The sequence below is a fragment of the Hippocampus bargibanti genome, linkage group LG20, assembly GCF_051943395.1.
Source record: "Hippocampus bargibanti isolate YZ-2025 linkage group LG20, ASM5194339v1, whole genome shotgun sequence".
NCBI lineage: Eukaryota > Metazoa > Chordata > Actinopteri > Syngnathiformes > Syngnathidae > Hippocampus > Hippocampus bargibanti.
In genome coordinates, this window is record NC_142753.1 from 11,676,058 (window position 1) to 11,700,273 (window position 24,216).

General features: G+C 39.3%; 3 protein-coding genes across 4 annotated transcripts; 2 read left to right on the forward strand and 1 right to left on the reverse strand.

Moving 5' to 3' along the window:
* The first annotated feature begins 525 nt into the window (after window positions 1–525).
* On the forward strand, window positions 526–7,670 carry rbm24a (RNA binding motif protein 24a). The gene is made up of 4 exons (XM_089023299.1): window positions 526–1,172; window positions 2,384–2,507; window positions 3,233–3,287; window positions 7,014–7,670. Exons 1-4 carry the CDS (start codon window positions 1,005–1,007, stop codon window positions 7,360–7,362), a joined length of 696 nt encoding a protein of 231 aa, XP_088879425.1. The 5' UTR covers window positions 526–1,004; the 3' UTR covers window positions 7,363–7,670.
* A 3,531-nt stretch (window positions 7,671–11,201) lies between these two features.
* On the forward strand, window positions 11,202–22,739 carry cap2 (cyclase associated actin cytoskeleton regulatory protein 2). The gene is made up of 13 exons (XM_089023541.1): window positions 11,202–11,447; window positions 12,700–12,811; window positions 13,736–13,836; window positions 14,652–14,729; window positions 16,968–17,111; window positions 17,528–17,613; window positions 18,294–18,399; window positions 19,501–19,645; window positions 19,725–19,885; window positions 19,961–20,084; window positions 20,906–20,988; window positions 21,288–21,431; window positions 21,523–22,739. The coding sequence occupies exons 2-13, from the start codon at window positions 12,706–12,708 to the stop codon at window positions 21,604–21,606; spliced, it is 1,362 nt and encodes a 453-aa protein (XP_088879667.1). The 5' UTR covers window positions 11,202–11,447; window positions 12,700–12,705; the 3' UTR covers window positions 21,607–22,739.
* On the reverse strand, window positions 22,717–24,207 carry aunip (aurora kinase A and ninein interacting protein). 2 transcript variants are annotated; one of them, XM_089023542.1, is made up of 3 exons: window positions 24,071–24,207; window positions 23,774–23,875; window positions 22,717–23,700 (listed from the first exon to the last, which is right to left on the reverse strand). In XM_089023542.1, exons 2-3 carry the CDS (start codon window positions 23,864–23,866, stop codon window positions 22,729–22,731), a joined length of 1,065 nt encoding a protein of 354 aa, XP_088879668.1. In that variant the 5' UTR covers window positions 23,867–23,875; window positions 24,071–24,207; the 3' UTR covers window positions 22,717–22,728. The 2 variants fall into 2 exon arrangements, with proteins under 2 accessions (XP_088879668.1, XP_088879669.1); XM_089023543.1 differs by having other exon boundaries at window positions 23,952–24,075.
* Window positions 24,208–24,216: the final 9 nt, after the last annotated feature.

A 24,216-nucleotide genomic window follows, 5' to 3' on the forward strand; every position in this document is an offset into this window, starting at 1 on the left:
TATGTATTTATTTACTGGCTTACCTATCTATTTTATTTTGGTTATTTTTCTATTCACATTTCATCTAGATCTCGTTTATTCTACCTCCGTTAAATGTATTTGCATTATTTTGATCGGATTGGATTAGCCTTTATTATACTCGCACATGGATAAATTTACATTTCACAGCAACAAAGTTATGATTTATTTGAATGTTCGTATTGAATGCCGATTTACATTTGGGTTGTTATTAGCGTTCTTTCTTTTTTTATGTTTCTTTTATGACATTTCACTGTATTAATTTGTTTTGTTTTTCAAAATTTTATGTACTTATTTGATTACCTTTCACTGCTTTCATAATTTCATAATTTAGTTATAATTGTCATCGTTTTTAAAAGAAAATGTGTCTTTGTAGCACGTTCAGCACGGCAACCCCGGTTAACATTTCTCGCCAAGTCGAAGTCTCACGAGATTTGTGTTCACGTGTCGATGACGTATCAACACCTCAGTGAGGACACAAGATGGCGCCGTTTCTTCTACTTTACGACAGTCCACTTTGAGAAGGGACTTTTATCACGTGAATTCCTGAACAAACACGACACAACGTTCATGTTTCTTCTTGTTGTTATTTACATGGAGCATATTTTGTCAAATTTCACGTAACAAGACTGATTTTTAACCTCCAAAATGGCTTCGAGCGATAGCACCTGCTTGCTCAGCTTGTTTGTGGGCCGACCCAGCAGAGGAGGAGTTGTGGGCTGAACTTTTTTGTATTTTTTTTTTAGGAATTGCCTCCCTGTTAGTGAGAGAGGACATTCACTTCGAGGCACCAGCAAAGAGAAGAAGACGAGAAGTCCTCATGCTGATGCACCAGCCACCTGACCACCACCACGTCCATCTACCTCCAGGCTGGAACTCCCTCCTCCACCTCCACCTCCTCCTCCTCCTCCTCCTCTCTCCTCCACAAAACACTCAAGGCACTTTGCACTAACTTTTTGCTTTTTTTTTTGTAATCATTATTAACGATGCACACCACGCAAAAGGACACCACCTACACCAAGATCTTCGTTGGGGGGCTGCCCTACCACACCACCGACTCCAGTCTCAGGAAGTACTTTGAGGTGTTTGGCGAGATTGAGGAGGCGGTGGTCATCACTGACAGGCAGACCGGCAAGTCTCGAGGCTATGGATTTGTGAGTATCCTAACCCTATTTGGAAAAAAAAGGTTAGAGATTTTAGCTCATGTGCTAAGCAGATGACTATCAAGAACCTACAAAGTCTGAAAATCTTTAAACATCATCAAGTCTTTACGATTGACTGTCCAGCTGAACATTTTTTTAGGGAAGGAAGTAAAAGTACCCAGATTTTGTGTTAGTTGCGCCCATCATGAAACGGGTACTTCCTTGGTTCTCATCAATCTTAGGTAGCCTTGATTAAAAAGTGTTTTTATGATGTAATTCTGCTAAACAAAACTTAATGAAGGTGTTCAATGGAATGCATGTATCAGAATCATGATCTTATTTATTGCCCAAGTATGTGGAACACACAAGGAATTCGTCTCTGTTAGAACACACTGCACTAGTATCATCGTAAAAAAAGACGTATGGAGGACACTAATAAAGGCTAATCTAATTCCTTAATGTAAATTGTACAACTGTCAGACAATGTGCAAGTAGCAAGCAGACAGTGGTTCAAGTGAGTAAATCCCGTGACTGTAAAATGTCCTTGAGAGTTTTGAAAGGCGCTTATAAATGAAATATTATTATTATTATTATTATTATTATTATTATTATTATTATTATTAACAGTTAGATTTGGATTACTGTTTAGATAGTTAATAGCGACAGCTGTTTAAATGTCTGCTGGATTTGGTGCGAATGGGGGTACCTCACGGGAGTAGCTGGGAAAGGTGGTGGGCAGGGTGCGGAGGGTTTTTAATTTTATTTTTTTATTTTTTGGCAACATTATTCTGTGTAGGTATTGATTGTATTTTTGTGGTATCAATGAAATTAATATTCTTCCTTAGAACATGAAAATATTTAGTTTTTTTATGTTATATGTGGTAGGGGTTAATGCTAATATGCTAATTGTAGCAGAAGTGGGCAAACTGCATGCTGATGCTCAGCTAGAATCAACAAGGACAGCATCCCATCCATAGATAAGCAAGTTTTCCTCCCTCCCCATTGTTCAGTGGACATTGCGAGGAATTTCTGGCACGTTTTGTTGCCATTAATCCTCAAATTTACACCGGCACTTCCAAAATACCCGAATGGCTGGCTTTTCCATGCGCAAGACTGTAACCCCAGACAACGTTTATAGGCAGCGAACCCCGACCGGTCGTAAACAACAACCTGACTTTGCGGGCCGTGTGCTTTCCCCACTGCCCCGATTCTTGCAAAACAAGGTGACCATGGCGGACCGCTCGGCCGCCGACCGGGCCTGCAAAGACCCCAACCCCATCATCGACGGCAGGAAGGCCAACGTCAACCTGGCCTACTTGGGAGCCAAACCTCGAGTGATGCAGCCAGGTAGGAAGCCATCTTGTTCTGGGGTTGCAACTGCGCTATTTCAAATAGTGCTCAAATATTTTCATAAGTTATTTATAATATTATAATTATAATATATAATATTTATCATGTATTTGTTTTAATTAAATGTTTATTTATATGTATTTATTTATGTAGTTATTTATTCATTTATTTATTATTATATGTATGTACGTATGTACATGTATGCGTATTAAAATATATCATATTTATAATTTATTTGTTTTAATTAAATTTTATTTATTTAGATGTATTTATGTATGTATGTATTTCTTTACTTACTTATTAAATGTTTATTTATTTATTTATTTATTATTAAATGTGTATTTATTTTTTATTTATATTTTTATATTTATTTATTTACACCAAATCCAGTTTTAAATGATTGAATGTTTCCCACCAAACATTTTAAATCCTTGTTTGAACTCAACAAATGTATGTTTTTATGTTATTTTGGAGTGTAAAATTGTTGTATATTTACACCAATGCCACGGCAACGAGTAGATTACTGTACTGGAATTCTTTCTTGTCTCAAAACATGAGCTTATTTGGATGTGAGTTAGATAAAATTTCAACATTGACGGTGCATTTTACTAATTCATAATTTTGCCGTTAGAATTTTTTTAGTGTGTGATTATTTCATCCAAAAAATAATTTACCGATCTTATAAGGTGACCATTGACAAATTGATCTGTTTGAATTGACAGGTTTTACTTTTGGCGTGCCCCAAATTCACCCTGCATTCATCCAAAGGCCTTATGGGTAAGTCCTCCCTCACTTGGAAATTTTAATGTAGAACTCGAGGCAAAAAAACAATTCTCTCACAGTCTAATTTTTTAAGGGAAGTAAAAGTCTGATAGGATCTTCCAAATTCCATATTCATAACTGGATGAGTAACAAGAAAGCATCTTCACCCAATCTGAAGCCATTGTTTTGATTCTAGAGCAAGGCAAAGATGTCCTGGTGTGACGTCACAAACAAGATAGTAGTTTTGGGACACGTTAACTACACTTTAATATCAGCCTGTGTGTTTTGGGGTATTTTAGATGCTATAAAATGTTTTTCTGATGTCAGTTGGGAACCAAAAAAAATGGTGTCGGTTGTCCTTTAAGATGCCCTTTCGGAGATGTTTGCAATTTGGAGTCTTGCGTCTGTGGAGTGGACAATGATAATTACATTTCAATGTGACTCAAGTTTATGTGCGTGCACGTGTCTTTCTCTCTCTGCTCCGACAGCTAAGCTTTGTGGGATAAATGAAAAGCATAAAATCTGAGCCAAGCAATAACAGCCGCATGTAGGTTTTTTTTCTTTTGTTTCCTTTTTTGGAGTTCGATGAAGTGGTGTTGTTCGTTTCCATCTTGTGTGCTTCTCTCGTGTCACGATAGGACGGATAAAGTTTTTGGGGTGTTTTCTGTGTGTTTTCCAATGTTTTTAGTGAGGGGAGAAAACCTGCTAGTAGTGCGCTATTTGCATCTTCCTGTTGTTACCAGGAGATTACCACTACCCCCTCCCTTTGGGGTGTTTTTCATTTTTTGTTTTTGTGTGAGTGTGTGGACAAACGTTACAAACAAATCTCTTTTTCTTTCTCTCTTTCTCTTATTCTTATTTTCTCTGGTGGATGGATGGATGGAGCTTTTTGGTCACATGGTGTGCTGGGTGTTAACGAAAACAAGCACACCCATTGTGGTCGCACAAAGCCCCGAATGCTGACACTGCAAGTCGCATGAAGCTAAGTGTGTGTGTGTGCGTGTGTATGTGTGTGTGTGTATTTGTGTGTGTGTTGTGTGTGTGTGTGTGTGTGTGTGTGTGTGTGTGTGTGTGTGTGTGTGTGTGTTTGCAAGGGTCTTTCTTGTTCAAGCAGTATAAAAAAAATGCCCACGACCTTTTGCATCGGGTCTCGCTAAAACTTGATAAGGCAATTAATAATAATCCATTTCATTTCTAAGCGCCTTTCAAAACTCTCAAAGACACTTTACAGTCACAGGATATTTTTTCTGCAGGTGAGCAGCGGCAGCCACACGCGCCAGCATTGACTTAACCCGGGACTAACATAATAGATAATAATACATAAATATATAGAAAATATAATACATAAAATATAGAAAATATAAAAATAAGATATAATAACAATAAATAATAATAATAAATATATAATATATATATATATATATAGTAAAATAAATAGTAAATATAATATAATCTAACATAAAAGAATAAATAATAATAAATAAATATAGGACAAATATAGAAAATATAATAAAATCTAACTTAAAAGTATCAATCTTAAATATAGTAAACAAATAGCAAATGTAAAAATAATAAAATAAAAGAATAAATAATCACAAGAGAATATATGTATATAGCAAAAATATAATAAATATAAGAAATACATAAAATACATATATATACAGTATATATATATATATATATATATATATATATATATATCATATATATATATATATATATAATATATATATATAAATATATATATATATATATACAGTATATATATATATATATATATATATCATAAAAAATATAGTAAATATAAAAAATATAACATGAAATACTAAATAATAATACATAAATATAGACAAAATACAGAAAATATAAAACTAATATAAAACAACATAATAAATAATAATAATAATAATAAAAATAAAATATATAGTAAAAAAAATCATAAATATAATTAATAGCCAAATAGCTAACAGCCAGCTAGACAGCTAATAGCGCAATCATAAACCAAGCACATAATAATCATACCATTTTCTAACAATTGTATTAAATTCATGACATTTTAGCGCGAGCGCATTGGCATCCCGTCGCTCATTCCAAATGTTATGAGTTGGGGCTTGCCCTAACGTCTTCCTGCTGATTTGCATTAGCACCACACTTTGTCACAAGACGGTTGGATGCTTGCTCCAGAAGAGTCTTCCGATTAGAGAACCTCCACCAAAGCCTTTTCCAACGGCGATAAAACGTTGACCTTGTGTTTTTTTTTTCCACCTTTGGAGGTGGTGTCAGAGTTCAACTTTTGCAGACAGCACTAAAGGGGGGTTTTAACCCCACTTGTTGTAACTGAATCAAATGTGAAACCAGCGTGAGGTGACCCAATAGGGCTTTTCCATCGGGCCGGGATAAGTCTACGTCCTGGAGGGGAGAATGTGTTGATTGTTCGGAGTTGTTGATTTAATGAAAAAAAACCCTCGCCCGCACCCCCCACTGTGAGCCTCCCGCCCGTGTCCTGCAACCTCTATTTGAAAACTGTCCAGCTGTCAAAGTGGCGCTGACATTTTCACAATGCCGCGCTTGGGCTCATCGCCTGCGTCCCAGACTCGGACAGCACCCCCTCCACCCACCACATCATATGATCATCCCGGTCGCAGTCCACATGCCAAAGCAACAGGTGGCGCTCTGAACCCCCTTTGCTCATTTTGACAACACGAGTGGAAAAAAAGTGGATTCTCGAAGCAGATTTCAGAAGCCATTTGCTATCTATTAGCTATCTGGCTAGCTGGGTGGCTATCCTGCTAGCTATTTAGCTTGCTATCCATTAGCTGTCTGGCTATCTGGCTAGCTATCTATTAACTCTGTATTAGCTAGCTTTCCATCTATTTGAAAGTTTGAGAGTTTTGAAAGGCGCTTATAAATGGAATGTATTATTATTATAAAATTTTACGCACATTTCTTTTTGTAAGCTATCTAGCTTGCTATCCATTAGCTGGCTGGCTGTCTCAGCTATTTCATTTGTAGTTATTTTTTCTTGCCTTAAACTGCTGTTGTTATCAATTTTGCTCATATGCAACCTAGCTATTTGCTATCTATTAGCTAGCTGGGTGGCTATCTCGCTAGCTATCCATTAGCTGTCTGGCTATCTGGCTAGCTATGTATTATTGTTATTATTATTTAAAAAAAAGCTGCATAATCATGGGCTATTCTTCTCTTCTTGAAAGGTCAGTCAAAATGCTATAAAACAGGGCTTGAAAAATGAACAACGGCGCGTAGGTAACAATTTGGCGACAATTGCATTCAACGCAAAAAAAAAGCAGAAGAAATGAGTATCAGCTGTCAAACTTCACACCCCGGTACCAATTTTCCGCCAGCCACTTACCCACTACCTCCCCGCCTCTTTTAGCATAGCTTTTCTGACAACCCGATTTCCTGCTTGATGCTACCAAAATTTGCAAAGCGGTGGTTGTGGTGGACCCCAGAAAAGCAAACAGGAGGTAGGAGCAAGGGTGTATTTGACAAATTGTATGAAATAAAGTTAGCAGGAACAAAAATCTCAAAAAAACAAAGTCATCGGAGCAAAAAGGTCCAAAGTAGCAAACAAAACATGACAAGATGAAACGAACCTGACAGAGTGAAACAAACACACTGAATATTCACGCCGGGAGTCCTTTTAACTGCCACTGATGAATAAAAGCGACACCTGCGACAGTGGCGATGAAGCTCGACTAACTATCTGGTTTTGTCCCGCAGCATCCCGGCGCACTACGTCTACCCTCAGGCCTTCGTGCAGCCCAGCGTTGTGATCCCGCACATACAGCCCACCGCTACCGCCGCGCCGGCCCCTGCCACCTCCCCGTACATCGACTACACTGGAGCAGCCTACGCTCAGTACTCGGCCGTTAGCGCGGCGGCGGCGGCCGCTGCGGCGTATGAGCAGTATCCCTACGCCGCCTCCCCAGCCGCCGCAGGCTACGTGACCACCGCCGGATACGGCTACGCGGTCCAGCAGCCAATAGCCGCCGCCGCCCCGGGCTCTGCCGCCGCCGCTGCCTTTGGCCAGTATCAGCCTCAACAGCTGCAAGCCGACCGCATGCAATAGCAGGAACAGGAACAGGAACAGGAACGGGATTCCGCATGCTGTGCTTTGCCCAAAAAGAAGAAAAAAAGTTGTGTACAAATATGATGATGGTTATTGTTTTAGTAGCTTATTTCTAGAGAGGAACTGCAGGAACTAATCCCCGTTACTTCAGTTCTGTTACTGTCTTTTTTTTTTTTTTACCATGAGGCTTATTTGGTGTATTTATTATTGTCACACACACTGAGGTTTTTATTTTATTTTATTTTATTTTATTTTATTTTATTTTATTTTATTTTATTTTATTTTATTTTAGTTTAGTTTAGTTTAATTTAATTTGTCATTTTATTATATTTCAATTATTCAATTATTTTTTATGTTTAATTGTTTTATTGTTTTATTTTTCAATTTTGTAATTGTAATATTTATTTTTTAAATATTTTTAATGTGATTTAATGTAATTTTATTTCATTATTTCATTTCCTTTTAATTTTCTTATTTTATTTCATTTTATTTTGTTTTCTTTTATTTTTCATTTAATGTAATTTAATTTAGTTTAATTTAATTTGTGATTTTAATTTTTTAACTTATTTTGTCATGTATTTTTTACTTACTATTATTTTTGTCAATCTTTTAATTTTTTAGTTTTTATTTTCATTGTATTTTATTTTATTTTATTTTATTTTATTTTATTTTATTTTATTTTATTTTATTTTATGTATATTCAGGGAAAAAATGAAGTGTGACCTCCTGTCGGGATTTTTAGGACGGTGTCATTGAAGACCACCCCCTCCCCTCGTCGCCCCCCTTTTGACCTATGCAAAGTTTAAACACAAACAAGTGATCATATCTTGGAGACGATGACGAAAAAACAAGGCGGAGCGATATCTCTTTCTAATTGTATTGCTGGTAGCTCTGAAAAATATGGGATATCAATCCTGTCACCCTGTGCTGTGTGCTATTCCACTGCCGATCGAGCAAAAAAAAAAACCTCATGTAGGGACATTTATTTTTTTTTTTTTGGGGGGGGGGGTACTTTTTAAGCACTCATTTTGACCTATGCAAAGTGTCTATCAAATCAAGTGAAAATGCTGAGAAAAGAATTCTGTCGACATGAGCAAAAAGATATTGTGAGCTGTTGGGGAGGGGGCTATCATCCCATACCCGGGGTGGGCGGTGGTCATGATTTTTGGGGGGGGCGACAAGGCCCAGTGACCCCCCCCCCCCCCCACCACCACCAGTCCTAACTGTGTCAGCGGAAAAAAAAATCTACCTGGAAACCATCTGAGCCAGGGTGCCTTTCCTCCTATTATTTCCTACTGCTGTATTGTTTCCGTTATGACCTTTTAATCCTGCTCACCCCTTCTTGTTGAAAGGTTAAAAAAATGAAAATGACCAGGAATGGATGGAGTTTCCAGACGATGACAGAAACACAGCCGCTGAGCTGGGGAGGGGCCGCTGGCAACATTGGGTGCCATTTTCAAACAACCCCCCGCCGCCTGTGCACACAAGAGGATCACTCTGGAACAGGAACGCATCACTTGTTGCTCATTTGTTGAGCTGTCACATTTTTAATCCACCTGCTAGGCCCTGTTTTCTTTTTTTTTTTTTTTTGGGGTGGGGGTGGGGGTGGGGGTGGGGGTGGGGGACAGAGTTTACAGGACCACCCACCAACCCCCAACGAACCCTCCGGCGTCAGCAAAATTCTACCCGGCAACCGCCGGCCTCAGTGTGCCTTCCCACTGCTATTTAAAAACAAAGTGACATCTGCTATTTAAAATATTTATTTTTATTTCTTTTTTTTTGAGATTAGTAGTGTCAGTACTGTATTAATAATATTATGTGTACTCATCTCAAGGCATGTATCATATATAAGTTATTGAATTAGATTTAGTTTTAATATAATTATTATTATTATTATATATTAACATACTCAACCAAAAAAAGGAGATTTAGTCGCTATTTAAAAATACAATGCACTGTACTTTTATTTTGTAGCTTGATTTTGGTTAGCTTATTTTTTAATGGACAAACTTTATTTAAATGCATGCAGCAAACAAATAGAAAAAAAGTAAAAATGCTGCTTTATCCACTAGAATGTAAAGTCATCGTAGCTGTGCTTTATTTTATTTTTGGTTCAAATTCATCCGACAATGTTGGGAATTTTTATACTTGAACTATTTCTTACAAGGGAAACGAAAGAGAGAGAGAGAAAAAAAAACGTTTTAAGGAAGCTTTTCATTGTCACTGGATGAAAGTATGTAAAGTGTATAATAATTATGATAAAAACATTTACTCGGCAATTGAAATAAAATGTTCTATATTTCAAACATTTTGTTGGATGTGTACTTTTTTACGTGTCTCATTTATAGCGCCATTTTGAAGAAGGCACCCCATTGCCAGGTTAGCCTCATTGTCCCTCTAACACATTCCAACAAGCTATTGACGACGCAGCACAATAACCATCAATGATGCAGCGCTAATCAATAAGTCATGCTTTTCACTGTTAAAGGAGAACAAGATGGCAGTGTGTCTTTCATGTGCGCTCACGCATTGCCCAGGCCTTCGGAGGTGACATCATCTAAGAGAAGGGTATCGTTCCATTTATTTATTGATTGATATTGCAAGCTAGCTCGCAACGTTTCTACCTATAAATGTTGCTAGCTAGCTTGCTAGCTCTCAACGTTTCTACCTATAAACGTTGATAGCTAGCTAATGAATATGTTTGCTTTCGAGCTGTAGCTAAATTACTAACTTTGTTTTGTGTATGTATGTGTGTGCGTGTGCCATGAATCAACCTAATTATCATAAACATACATAGCTAACTGGCTAGCTATCCTGTGTCCTGTTTAGCTAACTCTCTTTCTTCATTCGGTATACTGTATATGAGTACTGTATTGACTTCCAAGCTAGCTATAGAAGTAGCAAAATGAATACAATAAACATAATTATTACAATAATGATACATTTGAAACTCTCGAGGACAATTGACTATAGAGATGAATAGAAAGACACTTACGGTATTTTTTTAAATTATTGTCACAAACATGTTAAAGAAAATGTAAAAAAATACATTTATATAGTAATTGAATGTATAAATAAACAATGAAAGCATTTTTGTGTTTTATTTACTTCTAATTTACACTTTTGTAACGCTCACATTATTTTAACACGAAAATCTCCCGATTTATGATTTCTGAAACTTAACATGTATGTTATTTTTAATATTTTTTTAAAATCCAATTCCGTGTTTAATCTTTTATTTAATGAGAAAATGTTTATTGATTGTTTCATAATGCTATTGGTTGCTATGATCTACATTACCCTTTTTTACGATGTAGAATGTTGATAACATGGATTACTATGTGGTATTATTTTAAATTTCTTTTAGCTGTATTTCTTTTTTACAGTTTGCTGTAAGATGGTGAAAGAAGAAGGCTATGATCGTCATCAAGTGTTTAATGCTGAAACCGGCCACTCCATTCCATCAAGCCTTCAACGACCATCACAAAGGTCAATAAAATGACTTTATTACAGACTTTATTACAGTCAAGTACAGTTTATTTCTTTAATTATAATGCCATAGCACATTTATTATACATAAAATAAGGTATATTTTGTGTAGTTGTATGGCTTAGAAAGTAGAAAATTATGTTTTATGGGGACCTGGGAACGCATTATTCTCATTTTAATGGTTTCCTATGGAAAAATAATTTTTGGGATACACACTTTTCGCCTTACACACACTCTGGGAACCAATTAAGTTCGTAAGCCAAGGTATCACTGTACACACATCTGACATAACATTAGGTACCTGAAATGTACATAAAAACATCTTTATTTAACAATACAACATCATGATGAAAATGGTTATTGATCAGCGCCTGTTCACAGTCAGTTGTGTGGCTCTGTGTCTGTTGCTTATTTTTAGCACGCAATGTGTGTGCGCCAGTGTGCGTATGCATGTGTGTGTTTGTGTATGTGTGTTCTGAAAGGTTCTGCTTAGCTGAACTTGGACATCCCAGAAGGCGGGCAAGCAGGCAGGCAGGCAGGCAGGCAGGCAGGCAGCGTTCTCGGTCTGGACGACAAGAAAAACTGCACAGGAGGAGGTACGGTACTTGTTTCTGAAAAAAAAAAAAGAAAATTGCGTTGGAGTGTGTGTGCTAAGTTTTGTGAATGGGCGTGCACTTTGGACTGACATTTTATCCCCCCCTCCAATATCATGACCTCTTTTTCCCTCACTGCTGACTATGTCAGTATATATACACATACGTATATATATATATTTTTTTTCAAATACTTGTCTCATGTATTGTTTGTTTTCGCTATTAAGTAACCACTAGCTATCTATTAGCTAGCTAGCTAGCTTTCTATCTATTTGAGTTACTTCAAGTAGCTATGTATTAGCGAGCTTTCTATCTATTTGAATTACTTCCGGGTTTAGTGAACTGTGGCTGCCGCTCCTCACCTCAACAAGCTGAATTTAGCCTGAGACAAGATCAGATAGCAGAGCACCTTGTGCTTTCCCACAGCTGTTCGCTCGCTGTCGCCGGTGACGCGCCTGTCCGCTTTTGCGCCTCCTGGTTGCTATGGAAACAGCAAGCCGACTCATGTGGCATCCCTTGAAGTAACAACACTTGTTTATTTGTGTTGTTGTCGAAGACCCCGAACGCAGGTCTTGCCGACTTGATAATGAGGCCTTTCTTTTCCGGTGTGGCATTGCTAACGTATGACCGCACACTTTTATTCTTGATGTGAATGTCAACGTTCATGTTGAGTTATGGCTAGCAGATTAGCATGAGCCTGTCAGCTCACAGTTGCTAGCTAAACTTGTTGTTGTGATGGATAAATGCTCTCCATGGCGTCTGACTCGATGAATCAAATCTTATTTTTGTGATTGGACTCCTCGTCATCTTTAGAAAATGGACGTCAATGGGATGTTTGAAGTTGTTATTTACCAATTTTTACAAACTGTGACAATGTTGTTAGTTGCTTGATAGAGATTAGACAGAATAAGAAGTTATCATATTTCAAAATGTCATGTTGTTATATGCTTAGTCAACATGTGTGACTCAAATACACAAGTGAAGCATAGACAACCTGGGGTCAATCTGAGGTCAACGTGACACAACACGTTAAACTGTCATCTTCATCTAGAGGAGATCTGGCCTTGGACAGAATTTAAGACTTGGGAAACTCCTTTCTCACCGAAGCAATTTACGACTTGAAACTCCTTCACAGGAAGAGCTTTATCTTTTGTCTGAAAATCCGACAAAATTCCTCCCGAGAACAAACAGTCCTCCATCTAAGTTCCTCCCATCTCGACTAGCATGTTGTTGTATTTTCTTTATTTGCCTGCAGGGGGTCATGGAGGCTTTAACGGAGCGACTGGAACGAGCCGTGGCAAGATTGGAGAAGCTGACGACGTCCGCAACTTTGTCCAACGGCGATTGCGTCAACGGCATCAATGGAGGTAAAACCATTATTCATATTGTGATTCTCAAAGGCTGCTTTAAGGGTTCCCTCTAGTGGTTAGACAAAGAATCACAAAATACACTTCAATTATAGTTGACTTTTTAATCATACATTCAAAACTCTCAAGGACACTTTACACTCACAGGATTTTTTTTCTGCGGGTGAGCAGCGGCAGCCACATTCACTTCACTCACCCCGGAAGTTTTTTTATTATTAGAATGAATAAACAAACCTATATTTAAATATATAAAAACAAACAAATACATACATAAATACATATATAAATACATACATAAATACATACATAAATACTATAAAATGCATAAACAGACATTTAAATAAATAAATCTATAAATACAAAAATAAATACATAAATAATTTCCACACAAAAGTTTTGTATTTAACTCATTCACTACAAGACAATGTGCAAAACTCCAGTGCCAGGGTTATTGTCATTTTCAATCAAATTGCAGGACCCACAGAATATTGAGTTTTAGGACGACATAAACATTCAATGCACCTTAAGAAACCTTAGACTCTCATCTTTCATCAAGTTAATTCCTAAGTGATATGGGTCTGGAGTTATCAGAGCTTGAAATGGGGGTGGCTATACAATACAGTATATATATATAATATTGACTTATATAGCAGCTTTAATCACCGCTGAAGCTGTAACAAAGCGCTAACATGGACAAAAGGCAAATGCTGCTCCCTCGTGGGAGGGGAAAAACCTTGCAAGAGGTCTGACCAGAGCTTTATCGGCACCCCTTGCAAGAAAAACCAAAAATCGAACACATTCGGGAGTGGCGCTCCATGTCATGCTTTTCAATTCCGAATAAATTCAGGTATTGGCAGTGAATGAGTTAATTAATTGGGGAAGAATTTCTTTTTCAACATATTTTTTTCGTGTGTGTTCAAACAGTTTCAACTGGGTGTATGGACACCTTTGACCTTCTTCTGAAAGGCCCACTGACGGACTACATGAACATCAGCAGGACCCTTGGGAGTGACGTGGAGAAACACGTAAGTCCACTTTGCACGCACTGACAAAAGATGACACCACCTTGATCAAATATCATACATCCAACTATAAAAAAAACAAATTAATAACAAAGTATCAGAGATGATCTAATGTCCATCGGACACTGTGGACAAAGACTCCAACCCAGAAAGATTGTCTTTACTGCCGGCAGGAAACGCAGCCATTCATGACAGACGCCTGAATTCTGGAGCCCTCTACCAAGCTATTCATTGAGAGTATATGCAAATTGAAGTGATACATTCGTAAAACATCGTTTTCTTGATTAGAATAGCACACCTCTTGAGTTCTAACCGCGGACAGCTATAAGCAATAAAACATTGTCTTTTCCGCGAACTGATACATTTGCAACCTGGCTAATGAGCTCTTCCTGTGAAGGAGTTTCAAGTCGTAAACTGCTTCGGTGATAAAGGAGTTTCCCAAGTCTTAAATTCTGTCCACGGCCAACGTTATTTTACGGCCTGCGTTTCTCTGTCGTGTACTTGGACGGACACAAAGTGCGTGTGTGTGTGTGTGTTTTGGGTGTCCATCCGTGTCCTCTCACTGATTAGTTGGAGAGTAGAGTGGCTCACTTTAGGTTTGCGTGGCTCCTTTTAAGGACAAACCCTCCCTTGTTTTTCCCTTGGGAGACCACTTTACATACACACACACACACACACACACACACACACACACACACACACACACACACACACACACACACACGCACGCACACACCCACACCCACACACACACACACACACACACATTCTTTCCAAGAATTAGAGCTAATCAATCAGGCTTTTTTTTTTATCCACAGGCAGAGATGGTCAACGATGCCCTGCAGACACAGCGGAGCTTCCTCAAAATGGCTGCCGAGCACCAGGAACCCGCCAAGGTAATGACCCTGAGGTGTCGCTATTGTTATGGGTCTCCTAACAATTCACAAGGTCACTGGATTTTCATTGGAATACAGGCAAAGCATCATGGGAAATATCGTTGACAGGACTTCTTTTATTATTTACAAGGAGTTCAAGGGTTCGTGATTGCATTATTTCACATTTATTGTTATTTAAAACTACACATGATACATATGTGCAAGTTACACACAAGATGCGCTCGCTTTCATTCTCTCTTACACACACACACACGCACTTACACACACACATTAGCTCAGGCCTCTCTTTCCAAATGAGGAGCAGCTCTCCAGACTTTTTATGGGCATGTTCTATATTTGAGCCCTGTTGTGAGTTTGTGTATAGCTGTGCGTGTGCGTGTGTGTGTGTGTGTGTGTGAGAGAGAGAGAGACCATTCACTTTTCTGTCACCTCACAGTGCCTTAAAGGCATGCTTTCATGAGTTTATCGGGGAAGAAGATACAAAAAATAAATACAGGTAAATAAAAAGAAAAAAAGAAACACCTTGTTTGACCAAAATTGACTGAGAAGAATAGAAAACTAATATTTTCTCATACATACATACATACATACATACATACATACATACATACATACATACATACATACATACATACATACATACATACATGCATAAATAGATAAATAAATAATGAGCTAATGGGTATAATTTAATGAAGGGATTTTTTCTTTGTTTATTTATGCTATCAGGTGTCAAACCTTGATTATCATTTCAAAGATTTGCCGTGAAATACAAAGAAGTCTCTCCTTGAGATAATTTTAAAAATAACAAAACTGCAAGCCTGCACTTGCTGACATTATCTTCATCACATTATCTTATCTCATGATGCCGAATCCAGCCCTGCTATCTATGCTAAATAACAAAACCCCCGATGCTAACTCGGCTGGATGGGGGGGTGGGGGGGGGGGCTACACACAAAATCCATGGACGGGGGGTCCACCTTTTAGTCTGCGCGCGTGTGAAAGGTAAAAAGGGTAAACAGTGAGACGCGAGGCATGCCTTACAAGGACTCGTGCGCTCCGGAATGTTACGGGAAAGGAGTGATGATGATGAGAAGAAAGAGGACAAGGGGGGGAAAAAAGGACAGATGGTCTGACGGCGATCCGCAAGTTCAAGATGGAAAACATAATGTAGTAAAAAAAATTACAAATAAAACACACGAGGGATATGGCTACAATGTGGTTTTGAGCCACAATATAATTGACATGCTAATTTTACTTTCAAGGACAACCGACGCCTCCGGACAACTTGTGTCCATAATTTGTAAAATGACTTGAAATGACTTCTACTGGGCGTATTTTACAAAGAGTCCACCGCATGTCGCTAGATTTTACCTGTTAAGACTCGCGCTGAATATTCAGGAAGTCTGATCTTCGAGTTGGTGACGTCACGGAGGGAACACCCCTGACCGAGAAAGCGACACACAATGCATTTTGGGTACTTTGTTTGGTCGGAAAACTTCGTGTTGATGGCGAAATTTGAAGGAAAAAACATAAATAACGCCATGGTGAATTGTTGTGTGTTGCACCAAGACTACTATTTGATACTAGTTGACACAAATTCCCAGCAGACAAATCAGCCCATTTCCTAGGGAGCTTTTGGCGCCATCTTGTGCATTTTCTGGGACGCTATATTGGAGTCCTGACAGCTCGAATTGATCAACAACAAAGGGGCGGGGCTATATGAAACTCACCATTTCCGAGGTCATTTTGAAGTAGTTTTCAGACACTTTAAGTCATTTTTATTGGTGTTTTGCATTTGACTAAAAATATCAGCCTGCGTGTTTTGGCTATTTTAGATGCTATAAAACGTTTTTCTGATGTCAGTAAGGAAACCAAAAAAATGGTGTCGGTTGTCCTTTAAAATAGCAAACAGCTACTTTTCTGTCTTCCATGTGTACCATCTATCAAACGTCTGATTGGAAACAGAAAAGTTCGACTCAAAAAATACCTAAAATTGTCCAGAGATTTTTGCTGAAAGTTATTTTGGTGGTAAAAGTCTGCCAGTCCACCAGTAACGGTGTGACATCATCTCCTCGCAAGTCATTGTGAGGACGTTTGCAGCTCTATGCAAAGAATACAATGATGTCACACCAGCTAAAAATAAGATTCATAACACCATGAGACATTTTGAACTTCATTTGCACGTGCTGGGATTTTAAAGCAGAAATAATATCATGAATCTCTGATGTTCGTTAGACGGAGCTCCATGACCTGCTGAAACCAATCTCGGACCACATCCAGAAGATTCAGAACTTCCGGGAGCGTAATCGCGGGAGCCAGCTCTTCAATCACTTGTCGGCCGTCAGCGAGAGCATACCCGCCCTTGGCTGGTTGGCCGTGGTACGCTCATAACAACATGCTAGCGCTTGAATGATTTTTTTTTGGGAGTCCACCTTCATCATACCGCAATGTCAATTAGCATCTTGGCTAATGACTTTAGAATAGTCCAAATTTGTAAATCACGCACCGATATCGTGACACTTTGATTAATTATTTTGGTTCAAATACCTCAACTTGCTCGTAGCATGTCAAGTTGTTGGTTTGTAATGTAGCATACAACTTCTACGACCGATAAAGTTCATGTTAGCTGCTATGCTAACATTGACAATATAACGATTGTGGAATTTCACTTTGCGACGTTGCCGTTCGTTTCTCACTTCTGGTTGTAAACCTATTTGACGAGCACCGAGTGAAGTAGCCGATACGAGCTAGCAAAAAGTTCTTGACTTCAAAGTGTTGTCGCCGTTTGTCTTTAGAACCAAAAGCCTGGTCCTTACGTGAAGGAGATGAACGACGCAGCCACCTTCTACACCAACAGAGTTCTCAAAGACTACAAAGAAACGTAAAGGCACTTTTCATTTCATTTGATAACCTGACACACATTTTATTTTGAAATTTGACAAATATTATCATTTTGATACCACTGTATACTTATTTTTGTATATATTATTCTTAGAATCAATTAACATTGTATCAAAGAACATTATGCGTCAATTTTATTCACTTTTTTTTTACATTGATTTAATTTGACCGATTGCTTTTATTTGATGTATTACATTGTGTGTACAGTGATACCTTGGCTTACGAACTTAGTTGATTCCCAGACAGAGTGTGTAAGGCGAAAAGTGTGTATCGCAAAAATTAATTTCCCATAGGAAACCATTAAAATGAGAATAATCCGTTCCCAGGTCCACATAAAAAATCATTTTGTCCTAAATAAGCCTTAAAGCCACACAAAATATACCTTATTTTATGTAGAATGAATGTGCTATGGTATTATGGTATCCACTGTGAGACTAATAAAGGCATATCCAATCCAATCCAATTATAATTAAAGAAATAAACTGTACTGTAGAATAAAGTCTTTTTATTTACCTTTGTGGTGATCGTTGATGGCCTTTTTGTATGCCAAGGTAAAATTTTCATCAATTTAACATTCGTAAACCGAAAAAAGTAAACCGAGGTACAGTATTTGTATCGTCAAATCAAATGAAATGATCGATTACCCTTTGACCTTCTCAGCGATCGACGTCACGTGGACTGGGTGCGCTCGTATCTTTCCATCTGGGCCGAGATGCAATCGTTCATCAAACGCCATCACGCCAACGGACTTATCTGGAGCAAAACGGTCAGTCTCCATCGACACTACATTAACATTAGCATCAGAGCTAATAGCAACATTTTTCCCTGTGACGCCAAAAAATAACAAAAGCGGAACTAACGTGGCACAAGTGCGCTGAAACTTGAGTACCGACAACTGTGCGCACGTGTGTGTCAGCTGCTATGCTGAAGCGTCTACAAAAGGATGTAGTTTACGGGTCGACAGGTGGTCCTCAGAGGGGGCAATGAGGATTTTCGACAATGAGGCTCGTATGCAACCTGTACCTAAACTGCAGGAGCCCCGTGTGAGCCTCATAGAGTCCAACCACATGTTGACCGAACCCCCTTTCAGCTGTTCTCCACTACCAGAGCCCCCCTATTTGCGCACTTTTTGGGACCGGAACCAAAATGTCTTCACTTCTTGAGTTTTCACGTAAAGTTAAAGGACAACCAACGCTTTCGGACACATTGTGTCCATAATTTGTAATTTGTAGCTATATTTTACCATTTTAAGACTCGCGCTGAATATTCAGGACTACTATTTGATACTAGTTGACACAAATTCCCAGCAGACACATCATCTTATTTCCAACTGAGCTTGGGCGCCATCTTGTGCATTTTCTGGGACGCGACATTGGAGTCCTGACGGTCAAATTGATATTGGAGGACTTCTTTAATCGATTGCAAACGTGTATGCTTTCCTCTTCAGAACTATTTGAATCATATTCACAACTGGATGAGTAACAAGAAAGCATCTTCTCCCAAATCTGAAGCCATTGTTTTGATTCTCGAGCAAGGCAAGACGTCTTGGCATGACGTCACGAACTGGGGGCGGGACTTTCTGAAAATACCCAATTCGCAGCTCAATTTTTTTTGCAGTTTTAGCACACTTGAAGTCATTTTTATTGCTGTTTTGCATTTGACTAAAAATATCATCCTGCGTGTTTTGGGTATTTTAGATGCTATAAAAGGCTTTTCTGATGTTGGTTAGGACACAAAAAAAATGGTGTCGGTTGTCCTTTAACGATTAAGTGTTTTGGAAGTAACAGGAACGAAATTGAAATCAAAACTAGTGCAACACTCCCCTCTGGTGGCTGACTTGAGCTCACCAATCATTCCCCTCCTGCAGGGTCCCCTGGTCCCAGCTGCCCTGTTCGAAAACCCCAGCATTCCCTGCCCCCCTCCGCCTCCGCCTGAAGAACCCCAGGCCATCGGATCCTCCGGGCACTCTGCACTATTTGCCCAACTTAACCAGGGCTTGGACATCACAAAAGGTTGTGAGCCCCTCCCCTCCTTTGGTGGTCTTTAAAGTCACTTTTGGGTCTTCATTGTTGTTCTAAATCCTTTTCACAGGTCTAAAGCACGTTTCAGAGACCCAAAAAACCCACAAGAACCCGCATCTGCGCTCTCAGGAGGCGCCAAGCGATAAAACCGAACCCCAAAATTCGGCTCCATCGGCGACCCCTCAGAAGAAACCTCCACTTTTGGAGCTCGAGGGGAAGAAATGGAGGGTGGTAGGTGGAACCGCGAGGTATTTTCAACCAATCGCAGGCGGTCGTAAATTTCAATGAGGGCTATGGTCCCTGCAGGAGTACTTTGAGCGTAAACATGACCTGACAATCGAGGAGACGGAGTTGCGGCAGGTGGTCTACGTGTTGTCCTGCAACGATGTCACACTGCGTGTCAAAGGGAAGTTGAACTCCATCATCGTCGGTAAAGTCATCCTTGAAAATTTTCCGGAAAAAAAGTCCAAATTGCACACGAATCGCCGACTACCTACAATTCTGTTTTACTGTATTTAAAGGACAACCGACACCATTTTTTTGTTTCCTAACTGACATCAGAAAAACGTTTTATAGCATCTAAAATACCCAAAACACGCAGTATGATATTTTTAGTCAAATGCAAAACAGCAATAAAAATGACTTACAGTGTCCCAAAACGACTTCAAAATGACAAGTTTCAGAAGGTCCCGCCCCTTTGTTCGCGACGTCTCGCCAAGACGTCTTGCCTTGCTCAAGAATCAAAACAATGGCTTCAGATTGGGAGAAGATGCTTTCTTGTTACTCATCCAGTTATGAATATGATTCAAATAGTTCTAAAGAGGAAAGCATACATGTTTGCAATCGATTAAAGAAGTCCTTTCAGATCAATATGAGCCGTCAGGACTCCAATGTAGCGTCCCAGAAAATGCACAAGATGGCGCCCAAGCTCGGTTGGAAATGGGCTGATTTGCCTGCTGAGAATTTGTCAACTAGTATCAAATAGTAGTCTTGGTGTAACACACAATGATTCACCATCGCGTTATTTGTGGTTTCCTTCTAATTTCGCCATCAACACGCAGTTTTCAGACCAAACAAAGTACCCAAAATGCTTTGTGTGTCAATATAGCTCTATGTGGTGGAATCTTTGTAAAATACGCTCAGTAGAAGTGATTTTACAAATGATGGACAGAGGCGTCGGTTGTCCTTTAACTTTGACATGTAATACACGCTCATTTTACTCTCCGAGAACTGAAACGTGTGCATGTTCAGATAACTGCAAGAAGCTTGGATTGGTGTTTGACAATGCTGTGGGAATCGTGGAGATCATCAACTCCAAAGCTGTTCAGTTACAGGTGAGCCGTCGGTTCTGAGTCGGGTTTTGAATTCAAGTTTCGAGCAAGGGTCAGATTTTAAAAGGAGAGTTTGATTCCTGGTTTTGGATTTCAAACAATAGTTGTAAGCTAGTGTTGTTGTTTTAACCAAGACAAGGGCACGGAAAACCCCTTTGCACCCTGCTCACCACCTTTTCCAGCTACTCCCTTCAGGCAGGCACTACTAATCCAGCATCCCGTTATAATCATTGTAGCTCTATGATTATGTCATGTTTATTTTATGTTTTTTTTTTTTTTTTTTTTTGGGGGGGGGGGGTCAGGTGTTGGGAACTGTGCCCACCATCTCCATCAATAAAACAGAAGGATGTCAGCTGTACCTCAGTCGTCAATCCTTAAACTGCCACATCGTCAGCGCCAAAAGCTCTGAGATGAACGTCCTCATACCGCAAGGAGACGATGACTACGTGAGTGTCTACGTGTATCCGGGCAGGAAGCGGGTCAGCCATTTTGTTTGATTATTATTTTTCTTATTTTTTGTGTGTGTTTGTTTCCCAGAAAGAGCTGCCGCTTCCCGAGCAATTCAAGACCGTGTGGGATGGCTCCAAACTGGTGACCGAACCAAGCGAAATGGCAGCTTGATTGATGGTTAGCGTGGAAATGCTAACAGTTAGCCTACTGGACCTCTTTTCATACGATATAGGTTTAGTTTGAATTATGCTATGATACTAAGAGTCTGATGAAACTAAAGCTATCACAAAAATTGAAACATGTACTTTTTTATGCTCCATATGAAGGCAAAAAAATAGCTCAACCTACCGCAATTTATCTCTTTTGAGGTCACTTGTATGACAATTTGTATGAATGTCAGCTATCGCTTAATTTAAAGGACGACCGACGCCCTCGGACAAGTTGTGTCCATAATTCACTTCAAGTGACTTCTACTGAGTGCATTTTACAAATATTCCACCGCATAGAGCTATATTTTACCTTTTAAGACTCACGCTGAATATTCAGGAAGTCTTGTTTTCGAGTTGTGACGAGTCCTGACGTCACAGAGGGAACGCCCCTGACCGAAAAAGCGACACAATGCATTTTGGGTACTTTGTTTGATCTGAAAACTTTGTGATGGCAAAATTACAAGAAAACCACGATGCTGAATCATTGTGTGTTGCACCAACACTACTATTTGATACTAGTTGACACAAATTCCCAGCAGACAAATCAGCCCATTTTCAACGGAGCTTGGGCGCCATCTTGTGCATTTTCTGAGACGCTACATTGCAGTCCTGACGCCTCAAAATGACCCAGAAGGACTTCTTTAATGGATTGCAAACATTTATGCTTTCCTCTTCAGAACTATTTGAATCATATTCATAACAGGATGAGTAATAAGAAAGCATCTTCTCCCAATCTGAAGCCATTGTTTTGATTCTCGCGCAAGGCAAGACATCTTGGCGTGACGTCACGAACAAGGGGGCGGGACCTTCTGAAACTCGCCATCTCCGGGGTCATTTTGAAGTAGCTTTGGGACACTTTAAGTCATTTTTATTGTTGTTTTGCATTTGACTCAAAATATCATCCTGCGTATTTTAGATGCTATAAAACGTTTTCTGATGTCAGTGAGGAAACAGTGAAAAAATGGTGTCGGTTGTCCTTTAATTTAATCATCGAACTTGTTAGTCAACAATGAATTATCAGTGAAAATCTTTATTGCGGATGAAACCAAAACAATGTTTTTATAAATAAAACATGTCTGCTGTGTCAATGTTTAATCACCATATAACCTTGAGAGTCTTGCGTAAAGAGCACGTCTTTAACGTCAAACAAAGTCTTTGTGGATTTCACGGTGGCAGCTGCGACGCCGACATTTTCCGAGGGACTCCTCTGAGTTCGGTGAGCAATCACCCGAAAACCGTCGGAATCCTGCGTGAACAGCCGAGCAAGGCTGTCTTCATCGTCATAGTGCCACGCTCGCTTCTTCTTGTTCGGAGGAGGAGGAGGAGAAGATGGGCTGCTTTCTTCCTTGTCGCCATGACAAGATGAATAAACAAGTTTCTGAGTGGTGTTTTTTTCCACTTCAAGCTCCTTCCGAAAAGCTTCTTCGCTTCCATTAAAGTTCATGATGGTTCCATTTAATGGAAGAGAGGATCCTTGGCTACCTTTCCTCTCATCTTGATGTTCTTCCGGAACATTGAGGTGAACTTCACGTTCCAACTTATCTGATTGCTCTTCTCGGACTTGACGCCGGAGAGTTTGTTCTGTTTCATCTTGACGCTCATTTCTGACTCTGATGAATTGGTTCATCTTGTCTGGTTGCTTGACTGGATGTTTGATGTTCTGTTCCATTTTAAATGGTTGCTCTTCTCTGACTTTGTGGCTAATGCTATGTTTCATCACATCTGGATGCTCTTCACAGTGGATTTTCTGTTCCAATGTGCCGGTTTCTTCTCTGATTTTGCGGTTGATGTTCTGTTCCATTTCATTAGCATGATCTTCTTGGATTTCGTGATGAATGTTGTGCTCTCCGACATCACCGTCGGTTTTGTGTCCAAGATTTCTCTCCGATAGCACGTCAGATTTACTTTGAGGTGAAAAGTAGCTGGATATAAAGCTTTGTTTGGTCCTTGGCATCTCTGTCTTGGTTTGTGTGAAGTTGAATACTACAGCTGAGTTGTAGCCGGAAGCTTTGGCCAGCGGGTTGAGCATCTTGGAGATTGGCATGACTCTTTTTTTCTGAAAAAAAAAATTACATGAATTGGTGAAATGGAGCGCAAAGAGTGCGGCGACTGTCTTCATCGTCAATAACCTGTTTTGCTTTTTCTTTGAGCTGCACGGTATCCAACCACACTCCACATTCTTCGGGGGATGAGTTTGGCTGTAGCCCTTTGCACGTCTTCATGCTGGATTCCTAAGGAAACAGTATTTTCAACAATTTACGTACGTTACGAGATGTGACGTGTTTGACAACGTTCACGACAACGAACCTGAAACAGGTACCCGTTTCGAAATAAGAATAAAAACAAAAATTATCATAATGTTTCAACTGTTTGGATAAAACACATTTTTACATTCTTCATATAAATAATACAGTCAATATATTCACCTTGCTCTTGACGCGTTGTTTTTTTTGTCTTGTTCGAGTCTGACGCCTCGACGACGGGCTGTCCCTGATGTTTGCCTGACCAAAAATCTACACCCTCCCCTCCCTATACACATAAAACGGTTTGACAATAGCACAAACCTGTAATA

Bases quoted from the DNA above. Each gene is read 5' to 3' on its own strand.
- rbm24a (XM_089023299.1), top strand. From the start codon at position 1,005: ATGCACACCACGCAAAAGGACACCACCTACACCAAGATCTTCGTTGGG. The intron at 1,173-2,383 runs GTGAGTATCCTA...TTGCAAAACAAG, and splicing joins AGTCTCGAGGCTATGGATTT to GTGACCATGGCGGACCGCTC. The intron at 3,288-7,013 runs GTAAGTCCTCCC...TTTGTCCCGCAG, and splicing joins TTCATCCAAAGGCCTTATGG to CATCCCGGCGCACTACGTCT.
- cap2 (XM_089023541.1), top strand. From the start codon at position 12,706: ATGGAGGCTTTAACGGAGCGACTGGAACGAGCCGTGGCAAGATTGGAG. The intron at 17,614-18,293 runs GTAAAGGCACTT...TGACCTTCTCAG, and splicing joins CTCAAAGACTACAAAGAAAC to CGATCGACGTCACGTGGACT. The intron at 20,989-21,287 runs GTGAGCCGTCGG...GGGGGGGGTCAG, and splicing joins CCAAAGCTGTTCAGTTACAG to GTGTTGGGAACTGTGCCCAC.
- aunip (XM_089023542.1), bottom strand. From the start codon at position 23,866: ATGAAGACGTGCAAAGGGCTACAGCCAAACTCATCCCCCGAAGAATGT. The intron at 23,701-23,773 runs GTTATTGACGAT...TTTTTTTTTCAG, and splicing joins TCAAAGAAAAAGCAAAACAG to AAAAAAAGAGTCATGCCAAT.